This window comes from Lynx rufus, unplaced genomic scaffold (genome assembly GCF_022079265.1).
Source record: "Lynx rufus isolate CCGP_SWC_20201006 ecotype Redwood Valley unplaced genomic scaffold, mLynRuf1.p SCAF_11, whole genome shotgun sequence".
Classification (NCBI taxonomy): Eukaryota; Metazoa; Chordata; class Mammalia; order Carnivora; family Felidae; genus Lynx; species Lynx rufus.
In genome coordinates, this window is record NW_025814825.1 from 69326714 (window position 1) to 69338235 (window position 11522).

The 11522-nt window shown below is 52.5% G+C and overlaps 1 protein-coding gene across 1 annotated transcript; it reads left to right on the forward strand.

The window, feature by feature from the left end:
* Window positions 1-160: 160 nt before the first annotated feature.
* LOC124506780 (cytochrome P450 2E1-like) lies at window positions 161-10677 on the forward strand. Its single transcript, XM_047072768.1, has 9 exons — window positions 161-364; window positions 1303-1462; window positions 4474-4623; window positions 5022-5182; window positions 5636-5812; window positions 6829-6970; window positions 8548-8735; window positions 9169-9310; window positions 10177-10677. Exons 1-9 carry the CDS (start codon window positions 188-190, stop codon window positions 10365-10367), a joined length of 1488 nt encoding a protein of 495 aa, XP_046928724.1. The 5' UTR covers window positions 161-187; the 3' UTR covers window positions 10368-10677.
* The last annotated feature ends 845 nt before the right edge of the window (window positions 10678-11522 follow it).

Genomic DNA, 11522 nt, shown 5'->3' on the forward strand with positions numbered 1-11522 from the left:
CGCTACAGGAATCAGCCTTTGAAATGATGGCCAACAGTAGTTAATTATAAATTAATATCTTGAACCCAAGGAAAAGGAAGGTGGCATTGGTTGGATGGTTACCCTCCTTCCTGAGGGTGTGTTATAAAAGCTTTGTTTTTTTTTTTCCAGAGCATTCTCACAAGTTAGTAGTGACCCCAAAGGCACCATGGCTGCCCTGGGCATCACAGTTGCCCTGTTTGTGTGGATGGCCACCCTAATGCTTATCTCTGTCTGGAAGCAGATCTACAGCAGCTGGAAACTACCTCCTGGCCCTTTCCCACTGCCCATTATTGGGAATCTTCTCCAGTTGGATTTCAAGAATGTTCCCAAATCTTTAACCAAGGTAGGAAAAATATCATTGATTTGGGGGAGGAGAATTCACGGATTGGACATAATATGTGTGCACTCAATTAATTGTCAGACAGGTTGCTATTCAATACAAGCCTGTTATGAATGAACTGACTGAACAGTAGTATCCAAGAGTGACATTAAAAATATTTAGCTGGTGGTACAGCATGGGCGTGGAGCCCTTGAGTGGGCATTGGCCATGGTCGTCCCCAGAGGCCTCTGCTTGAGCCCAGTGTTAACTGCTCTGTCACTGGATGTCTTGGTGAGGCCAGTGTGGCTGGGGTTGCTGCTGCTGTTTGCCACTGCAAAGCACGGAGAAGCCATATATTCACACCAGGTGCACACTGTAGATGCCAGACAACAGGGTGAATAGTGGTCAACCTGTGTGGCACCTCCACCTACAGTTGTTGTGAACAGTGAATGAGCTAAAGAATCTAAAAACTGAATGAGTTGCTAAATCTGTTACATGAGTTCATAAAAGAATGCCCAAGAGCCTAGTGTTTGCAATAGGGAGATGTTGACAGTGCTTTGTGCACCATGGAGGATGGACTTGTGGAGGTCAGGACAGTGTTGGCTCAGGGTCCTCCAGTAGCACCCTGGGGTCCAGGACTTAGACTGGGGATAGCAGACAGTGGGGGTGATGGCACAGATGTGGTCAAAGGGGCCACAGGGGAGGAGCAGGAGTCAGCCCACCAAGTTAACTGTGTTCAGGCACATGTGTCCAGGTGCCTAGGTGTGCTGGAACCTCCCTCCCTGCAGAAGAAAGCCTCTATGGGGAGAGTCTTTCCAAATTGGGCTGGACAAAGACTGTCTTTTCCCAGATCCCTCTGCCTTCTCTTGGTGAATAACAATTTTGGGGGTCAGTTTAAAGCCTGCCCAACTTCTTCCATAAGTTCCCAGTGGCCTCACTTATCTGCTTGCTGGTCTCTGCAGTTGGCAGAGCGGTACGGGCCTGTGTTCACCTTGTACCTGGGCTCCCAGCGCACCGTGGTTCTGCATGGCTATAAGGCAGTGAAGGAAGTCCTGCTCGACTACAAGAATGAATTTTCTGGCAGAGGAGAAATCTATGCGTTTGAGGCACACAAGGATAAAGGTGAGCCCCACTTCTCAGAGCACCCCCATGGTGGGGGACCTGCCAGGTCCTGAAATACCAGTGATGACAGCCACATAGTAAATAGTACAAGATAGAAAGGTAAAGAGACCCTTGGACAATTCAGGTGCTCAGCACATACTGTATTGAAAGCTACCATGACAGACTTGCTCTAAAAAAGGTAGGACCTCAAGCACCCACACACTGGTGAGCAGGACAGATGTGTGCTTGCAGAGAAATGCCACAGAGGGAAAAGCCTCTGGCAGTTGAGCTGTGCCTTCCTCCTGCACACGTTGTAGCCTCCTGGGTGTAGCCTCAGTCCAGAGAGCCTCCACTCACAGCCCCACCTGTTCCTGGGTGTTGAGGCTCCACCCTCCAAGGTCCCTCACCTAAGATGAGGCACTGACACCACAGAGCATTCTGCTGGTCTGTGGGGCTTAGCTCATCTGCGGTTTGAATTCTCCAATGAGGAGGCCTCCGACACTGCACCTGGGGTGTTCTTAGACCAGGAAGGGTGCTGAGCGCAGCCCCAGCTCACAAAAGGGACCTCCACATGATCCTGTCTTGCCAGCCTCACCTCTCTTTATTCGGCAGCTCATGTCTCCAGCGCCCTGGGTTCCCCGTATCTAGAACACGCGCTGTCACCTCCTGTTGAGGTCTGGGGACCTGCCTGGTTTTTATCTGAGTGATGTCCAGACTGTTGACTCCAATCCCCACCTCCTGTGTCTCCTGGGACATCCTGGAGCTCATGGGGGCACCTGCTCACAACCCTGTGAGCTCCCTGCCTGCCCCTGCCCGCCCCCCCTGGACTCATGTGCTTATTCCTTTCTACTTGCTCACTGTCATTTTAGTGAGATTCTAAAGCAGATTGGAAATGAAGCCATGTCCCATCTACCCTACAAAACCCTGCAGGCCCTAGTTTCTCCTGGCTTAGCTTTGGTGACAAACCTCTAGAAAGCCTGTATCCATTTTATGCAGAAATTTCAAATCGATGTGCTTCCTGTTGTGTGCGCTGTTCTCATGGTGCTGTCCCCTTATTCCTGTATACATTCCCAAGGTCATACCCTGTCACTATCAGTGGCATTTGACTTTCTCTCTTGGATGTTGTGGATTTTGCTTCTTTGGGGTTGTCAAAAGCAAAGTTAACTAGTCAGTGTTTGTCATTAACACCACAGGAGCTTTGCTGCCCCACGAGAACAGCAGTTGTGGGGTCAAGGAGCTCTGTAGTAGCTCCAGGGAGCCCTTATCTGCCACCCCTGGTCCAAGTCATGGGTCCCTGAATGCAGCCAGTCCAGGGCCACTTCCCATTCCATGAGCTGGACTCAAAGGGGGCTTCATCCCCTCCTGATAGGGGCTCCCAAGTCCTATTTTCACATGTGCCACGTGGCCCAGGCTCTGTACATGGGATACATCTGGTTCCCCAGGGATAACAATGCAAATGTTAATTATCAGCATAATAGTGAGCACAAGGCGCATGTTAATTAAAAAAAATTTTTTTTTTCATTTCAGTAAATGTTTATAAACCTGTGATGGAGAATCGTTATTGTATCCATTTCAGCCTGTTTTGGACCCCAAAGTCTTGGCTCTTCTGGAATCTCTCCTTCTGTCTCTCTATTTCTGTCTTTGTCTCTGCCTCCGTCTCTCTCTACCATTTAAAACAGATTTTTTTAACGTTTGTTTATTACTGAGACAGAGAGACACAGAGTGTGATCAGGGGAGGGGTAGAGAGAGGGGAGCCACAGAATCTGAAGTCGGCTCCATGCTCTGAGCTGTCAGCACAGAGCCTGACGTGGGGCTGGAACTCACGAACTGTGAGATCATGACCTGAGCCGAAGGCAGTCGCCTAACCAACTGAGCCACCCAGGTGCACCTCTCTCTGCCATTTTAAAATTATCTACCTCCATGCCTGTCCCTCCTCAGTCACCATGTCAGAGCCAAGGGCTGGGGGGAGGCGGTGAGGGGGCGTCCACTGGGCACTCCCTCTTCCTGCTTTCTCTGCAGCTTCCTGGGTCCTCAGGACTGGGGACCCAGCTCACAGCTCTGTCTTCTGGCCTCCTGAACACACATACTCTGGTCCCCTCACTTGTCTGCCCTGCATCCTGTGTCAGTGAGTCTGCTGCTGCCACTGGAAGGGTGAGGCTGCCCTCCCCCGAGGCTGTCAGTGGTCCCACAGACACGTGGGAGTGTGGTCACGTGTGCCCTGAGTTCCCTCTGGGCTCTGAGCTGTGTCCCTGGTATCCACCCAGCAGCCTCTGCAGCGTCCAGCAGGGATCGAGAGCTCAGCATGCATAGACTTGATCCCAGGACCCCCAAACTCCATCCCAGCTGTGTTTTTAACCAAATCTAACCCTAATGTCTAAGTAGGGCCTTGGGTGCCATGTACTCTCTGTGCACCCACACCCAGTAGGGGGCCATGCTGTCTTCAGTCCACCTGTCGTTCCCCACCTCATGCTTCCCTGCAAGGTGGAACTGAGACCCTCAGTCTGGTCTGTGCTTCGTCATCTCACTCCTCCCTGTCCCTCCCATGCGGCCACACTTCCTTCTAGAACATACCTTGCCTTGGCCTTCCTCAGATCTCTTCCCTCCATGGGGAACATGAGTGAGGTCTTCCCAGATCCAATGGTGGGCAGAGTCTGGGAGCTGAGTGACAGCTCAGGTTTTAGTGAGGACACTTTCTGAGAAGCCACAAAGCTGCAAGTTAAGGTATTTGCAGTGTGGAGGTTAAAAATCAGTGGAAACAGGACAGCTTCTTGGGAATTTTGTGAACAGAGGGAAAAGGGGTGGGGGCTCGTCTTGCTGTGCAGCTGAGGCTCTGTGTCCCCTGGGGAAGTCCCCAGGCAAAGTGGAAGGAGAAGGCACACTGATGGTAAGAAGGGCGCCCTTCGGAGGGGAAGTGCAGTGGGGAAAGGAGCAGTGGGGAGAGGCTGGGAAGGCTTCTCCATAGCAGGGCATCTTGGGCTGTCACCCTGCCCCGGGTGTGATCGGTGACTGGGTGCTTGTCCCCTCTGCCCCAGGAATCACATTCAACAATGGGCCGAGCTGGAAGGACACCCGGCGCCTGTCTCTGAGCATCCTCCGGGACTATGGCATGGGGAAGCGCGCCAATGAGGAGCAGATCCAGAGGGAGGTGCCCTTCCTGCTGGAGGCTTTCAGGGGGACCCAGGGTGCGTGTGGCCAGGTCCTTGCATGCACTGCCTGGGGCGGGGGGGGGGGGCAGGGCCCAGTCCTTGCTGGCACTGCATGGTGTGTGTGGGGGGAGAGGGGTAGGTCCGGGTCCTGGCGCTCACTGCCTGGGGCGGCGGGTTGGGCCCCAGAGTCATCAGCAGCCGCTGACCCCAACAGGGTCTCCCTAACCCTCAGGTACCTTTGGCAGCTGGGGGTCCTCTCCACCTCAGCGGGAGCAAGGGCGCCGATAAGTAAGGGGACCCCCAGTAGGCTCCCACAAGGCTTTCAGAGTTTGAGCAGTGTTCAGGGCCACTGCTCCCAGGTGCTGGAAAGCCTTAGTAGGGGGGGGAGGGGTAGGTTGGGGCGTAGGGTCCCTGACAGCTCACCTGTGGTCCAGGACAGCCCTTCGACCCCACCTTTGTTCTGGGCTACGCCCCCTGCAACGTCATCTCGGACATCCTCTTCCGCAAGCGCTTTGACTACACGGACCAAACCGGGCTGAGGATACAGAAGCTGTTCAACGAGAACTTCCACCTGCTCAGCACCAGCTGGCTCCAAGTGAGGCTCCCCCACCCCCTAGTCTGCACCTGCCCTCTGAGTTTGGCACAGGGCAAGGTGGGGGGTTGGGGGATGGGCCGGGGCCCCAGGCGCTTGTGCCTGGATGTTGCTTCTGGAGACCTCCCCGAGGCCCCAAGTTCCCCTCGCTGACCAAGGGACACCTACGGTATGACGCTTTAAAACAGTACCGCACTAACACGTGACTTCGCACACCCGAAGTCGTGGCACCAAAAAGTTACTGCGAGCCAAAATGTTCTAAATAACACAGTTTGATGGCCATCAATTCAAGTTGGAAAAGTTTTAAGCCCAGGACACAAAACCATGTTGCATTTGCAAGAAAGAATAGTAAGATAACTCTCTCTCTCTCTCTCTCTCTCTCTCTCCCTCTCTGTCTCTCTCCGTCTCTCTGTCTCTGTCTCTGTCTCTCTCCCCCCTCCTCCCCCCACCCCCCAGTTATATAACATTTTCCCAAGCTATATGCGCTACCTGCCTGGAAACCATAGAAAAGTAATAAAAAATGTGTATGAAATAAAAAGTTATACTGCAGCAAGGGTGAAGGAGCACGAGGAGTCGCTGGACCCCAACTGCCCCCGGGACTTCACCGACAGCCTGCTCCTGGAGATGCAGAAGGTACCGCAGACACCGCGAGTAGGGAAGCTCTTCTGCTCTCTGCTAGGGGCTGAGACTGCTGGGGGCGGGGCGACGCGGCTGCAACCCACACTGCTCCCGCTGGGCATGGGTGCTCCTGGCTCTACACCACTCTGGCTTCATATGACCACCACACCTGCTCCCATGGGTGTGGAGATAGGGCCAGCCTGCCTGGCTGGCCTCAAACACCATAGGAGGTCTGCAGTGCTGGCCAGCAAGAGGGGTTTCTTGGGAGAGCCATAGTGGCTGTGAGGCTGGTGCGTGGGCCCTTCCTGTGGCCCCCTCCAGGCTGTACTTCATAACCATTTCTGACTTTGATGACTGTGTCTCATTTGGTGTGAAGGCCTCCACACTCCTCCTTAGCACATAACCCCCAAATTGTACATGAGTTCAAGGGTTTCCAGGCCCCGCCAGCATTACCTACCTGACTGCCCTCCAGGCCCGCCACTGAGATGGTGACGCTTCTCCTCCCTCCTTTGACGTCTCTTGGGGCTCTAGAACAGCATGTGAATTCTGGAACTGATTTCCCTGGAAGCTGATCTATCACTGGGGTCCTCACTGCCCCACCCTGGTGTCTGGCTTCTTGGTGACTTCCTGCCTCCTGGGAATCAGTGGTGCTGACTGTGGGCTTGGAGAAGGCCCAGAGCAACCCCTGCGACTCTTGGGTTGTTAGCAGAGGCCCCACAGTTCAGCTCTGGGCTGCTGGAGGTCACGGCTGCGCACAGGGGAGAGCCTTACTCCCCAGGACAGCCCTCAGCTCTGTAGAAGGAGCACAAGACTCAGCACCCTGGGCGAGGGGCACAATCCTGCCAATGGCCAGTTTTGTGGGAGCCTTGGTGCTGCTAACTGTGCGGTGGAGACGATCATGTTTCCACGGGATAGCCTCACGCACACCTGCCCCCTTCCCTGTGAAGCTGGCAGGCTTGTTGGGCTCTTTTCAGATGATCCACCTGAAGACACCTTCTTATGTAGTCCCCGGGTGTCTCTAATATCTGCAGGAAAGATACACCAAAGAGCCTTGGTTCACCTTTGACAACATTGCTGCCACCGTAGCTGACCTGTTTTTTGCGGGTACAGAGACCACCAGCACCACTCTGAGATATGGGCTCCTGATTCTCATGAAATACCCAGAGATCGAAGGTATGCCAAGTAGTGGGCAAAGATTTCGGGGCCATGCAGCCGTCCCACCTGGACCGGTCAGGCTGGAGCACTTGGGCTTTCGCTTTCTGCCTGCAAATGGAAACTGGCATTGCTTGTTAACCCTCAGGGGAGTGAGACTGGAATCGCCGGCATGAATTCAATGGAAGTGTTCTTATATATGACAGGGACATGCCACTCTTGAACACCAGTCCCACCACATGCCATTGACACACACCTGATTTCAGAAACAAAGAGCCAACACCGGCATGGAAAAATGCAATGCCACCTGCATTCCAGCCCATAATATAACCTATCTATGACAGTGAAAATAATGTCTACCTTGTCCGTGAGCCAGACCTGGCCTCCTGGGCAGAGCAGAGAGAGAGTGCGGGATGGGGCCATGGCCTCCATGGCATAGTTGACCCAACTGGAAGAATGGGGACCAGAAGACGGGATCCCCAGGGAGAAGTGTCCCAAGGCTGCCTGCTCTCCTTGAACCGCGTTGTTCTTCCCCAGGGGCTCCTCCTGCACCGGGGCCAGGTGGGGCTCTGAGTGCCTCAGAGGGGCAGGAGGCTTCTGGTGCCGCACATGCATAGAGCCATGCCCCAGAGGTGCCCGCCCTGGGCATGGGCCAAATAGAGGCACTGAGAGGGCATCGATGTGTTAGTAGGGTGCTGACCTCCCAGGAAAGAGGAAGGAAAGGGAGCCACTGCCTGGGATGAGGGCGCCTTCATGGCTAGTGGCCAGGCCTAGTGTCCCCCCTTCCCCTGGGCTCTGCTCCAGGGGGCCCCTCACCATCCCGAGGCTTGCTTGCTGCCGCTTCTAATAATATGGCTTCTGCTGTGTGCCAGGCATGGGTCTAAGCACTCCAGGACACTGCATACTTACCAGTAGGTATTATAGGGCTTGAAGTAATTTCCCACAGCGATGTGGAATGTGACCTGTCCAGGATCAGATCTGGTCCATCTGACTCCAAGCCCATTGACTTTTCTGTTTCACAGAAGGCTGAGGGGTGAAGGAGCCAGAAGTCCCTGGAGGAAAGTCTTTCACAAATCTGAGAGAACTTCTGACCAGTCTGTACCAGGGGACTGTAGACTGAAAAAGTGTTTTACATGATTAATTATGAGTAACTTACGATATAGAGAAAAGGAAAATAAATATGACTGAGAGCCATACGCTACTACAAAATGTAACATGTGTTAATGTTTCGCAGTATCTGCTTCAGAGCTCTTGGAATGAACAGGTTGCAGAGCCAGCCAAAGCCCCTCCTTAGGCTGCCCTGCCACCCACCTGACTGAGCCACCCAGGCTCCCCATCCTCCAACTAGAAGGTCTTAAGACCCTCCTGTTCTCTACTCCTGGTGTAATGACAAGAACTGGATTAGCTATGATCAGCTAGAGGCTAACATGTGAGAAGCTTAAACAGACTCACAGAGCTTGGCCGTCTTGGCACTTGTGGTGCCCAGGATGCCCTGGAGCACTGCTGACAGTGCTCCATAAGCATCTGCCAGATGGGTGGGGGCATGGGTGCTGAGCCAGCCTGGAGTCGATCCTTTACATCTGTTCATGTTGTGGCAGAGAAACTGCATGAAGAAATCGACAGGGTGATTGGGCCAAGCCGAATCCCTGCCATCAAGGACCGGTTAGAGATGCCTTATATGGATGCCGTGGTGCATGAGATTCAGCGATTCATCGACCTCTTGCCCTCCAACCTGCCCCATGAAGCAATCCAGGACACAATGTTCAGAGGATACGTCATCCCCAAGGTCAGATGTGAGCCTGGCATGCACACGCTGAGCACCACCCTGCCAGCACATCAGCCAGCCTCCAAAGGGCGGGATCCTTCGGGCGGACCTGGCTGAATGGTGGGGGCCGGGCCAGCATTCCCAGCTGCAGAGTGCTGCTTCCCAGCCGTCCTCACATGGGCCTAGTGATGAAGAAATGGAGAAAATCTGGAAAGGGGACCCTGGGACAGTGCCTCGGGTTTGTGGTATTTCCCAACCCCAGAAACCAACAATGGTATAATCTCACCCAGGTCTCCTCCTCTGATGAGATTACAGCTTTTGTCACCATTTACACTTGACTCCTGACTGCCTTCCATATAGTCCTTAAGCAAACAACTTCCCCAACTGGAGGTCCCAGTAGGAAGCTCATGTTCTATTAACTTGATGGACTGACACAGGCCTTTGCTCCTTGTAGGGTACAGTTGTGGTCCCAACGCTGGACTCCCTCTTGTTTGACAACCAAGAGTTCCCTGATCCAGAGAAGTTTATGCCAGAGCACTTTCTGAATGAAAGTGGAAAGTTCAAATATAGTGATTATTTCAAGGTATTTTCTGCAGGTAAGAAGAGTGCAGACGTAGACCCTTCCCTGGGGAGCTGTCCTGGTTTTTGTTCTCTGCTGAAGCTGTGCACCTTCACTGGGCCTGGCTTCTGGCCACATGTCGCAGATGTGTCTGTCCCTGGTTTGTGCTCTTTGCTGTGGCCATGCACTTGCACCAGGGCCTGGCTTCTGGTCACAACATGTCCCAGAGGTGTCTGTCCCTGTTCACAGAGCCCAAATGACATTCTCTTACTGGAGGTCCTGGGAATGAGATGATTTATTATTTCTGCAAAGCAGATACTTCATTCAGTGCTGAAACCCTTATGTATTTAATAGGACTTAGTGAATGTCTTTCAAAACTCTAGTACCTAATTCTCCATAATTTTAAACAAGGGTTAATAAGCAAAATCTAATGTTTGATTACCTGGACTCATCATGGGACCATCTGGCCCTCTCTTGGGCCCTTGGCCTCATTCTCCAGGGCCTTTCCCTAGGGGTTGGTGGGAGGGAAGATCATATAACCAGCTCAGTAACACCCAGCGTTAGAGTGTTTGGCTTCCAGCTGTGGCCCCGGTTCTTTCCTGTAGGATGTCAGGGTGAGCACTGGACAGAGATCACTCTCCCAACCTAACGTATGCTTATGCTGCTGAGTCCTGGTGACGGAAGCTGTATGAAGGCTGGTCCCGGAATATGTCTATCACAGATATTCTTATACTGAAATGTGTTGTGTGCTTCCTTTCAACAGGCAGAGAGGGGTCAGTTTTGCTTTAGGGTGGCAGTTTAGCCACAAACTCCTCCCCCCGACCCCCTCTGCTGCCTCGCCTGTAGCAGTGCTGCTGTGTCTTGAGGCTGCCTCGGAGTCTCAGCAGCTGTTGTCACTTGCAGGAAAGCGGGTGTGTGTTGGAGAAGGCCTGGCTCGCATGGAGTTGTTCCTGTTCTTGTCCGCCATTTTGCAGCACTTTAACCTGAAGCCTCTCGTTGACCCCAAGGATATCGATCTCAGTCCCATTACAATTGGGTTTGCCAAAATCCCACCCCGTTACAAGCTCTGTGTCATTCCCCGTTCGGGTGTGTGAGGCACACATGCCCTGAAGACCCCTGTCCTAGGCTCTTTGATGCAAGCCTGGAGTCTTCCTGCTCTCCCAAATCCCCTTGGATGCCTCCAGGAGGACTCTCCCCGCACGGTCTCATCAAGGGCAGTCAGGGCTTCACAGGGAATAAATTGGCTCAGAGATGCCGCTTTCCAGAGTCACATTCATCAGACAGAATTTGACAGCCAAGTCCAAAACAGATTGTGTAAGACTAATTAAACAAATTGAAACAATTGATGACCTAGTTGAATCTGTATTCGAGTCCCTGGAAACAAGGGTGAGTGAGACCATTGTAGTGTAAACATCTCTTCTGGGAAAGCAGAGCTACCCAGTCACCAGGGTTCACACAAAGCAATACAAATGCTATTGTGTACTTTGAAAAGGGGGAAGTAATATACCTTTGAAGGCCTGTTAGCCACGTCTAAAATATATCCCCTACTGTCTGTCCCTAGGACATGAAGGTATCCCTTTGGACTCACTTGTCAGCATCCTTCTGGGCTATATTTTAAGATTAAAATATGACTGAAAAGTCAACATAGACATCTGTTATCATCTCTTAATGTTAAAATGTGACTTTGTACCTGGAAGAAAAAACTCTAGGCACATGGAGACCTTGCATGAAATGAGGCAGAAATGAGGAAATCATTAATCAGCTCAGTGCATTAAACAATGTTGTGAAACAGAAGAGGAATTTGGAACAAGAGCTTTTTGCCCCCACCCCACTGACACACACCAAAGGTCCCTTTGTGCTCAACCTTCAGGCCCTGATTGACTGTCTGTGGGTGTGCTAGAAGCCCCTCCATGAAATAGAGGATGAGGGCTGCACAGGGTGGTGTGCCGAGCTTTTGGAACACCGTGTGGCACACAGAAATCCTGCCTAAGTGTTCCTGAATAAAACGAGTAATGTTTCAAAGCCAGCACTGTAGCATCCTTCAATCTCTCTCTGGCTAAACCTCCTGCCTGCCTCTTGTAAGAGTCCTGTGACTGTGGGGAATAAGTTTAAGAATTCTCTGAGCTTGCACCAATGGGCTAAGAAGGCTTAGGGTGGAAAGCCACCACAGGGCAAAAGTGTCCAGCTTAGAACGAAGCATAGAGTGGAAAGCCACCTCCACAGGACAAAAGTGTCCAAGAACAGGTAGG

What these genes read in the sequence shown, in the direction of transcription:
- LOC124506780 (XM_047072768.1), top strand. Translation starts at nt 188, where the DNA reads ATGGCTGCCCTGGGCATCACAGTTGCCCTGTTTGTGTGGATGGCCACC. An exon ending in TGAGGCACACAAGGATAAAG is followed by an intron (nt 1,463 to 4,473) that starts GTGAGCCCCACT and finishes CCTCTGCCCCAG; the next exon opens with GAATCACATTCAACAATGGG. An exon ending in TCAGCACCAGCTGGCTCCAA is followed by an intron (nt 5,183 to 5,635) that starts GTGAGGCTCCCC and finishes CCCACCCCCCAG; the next exon opens with TTATATAACATTTTCCCAAG.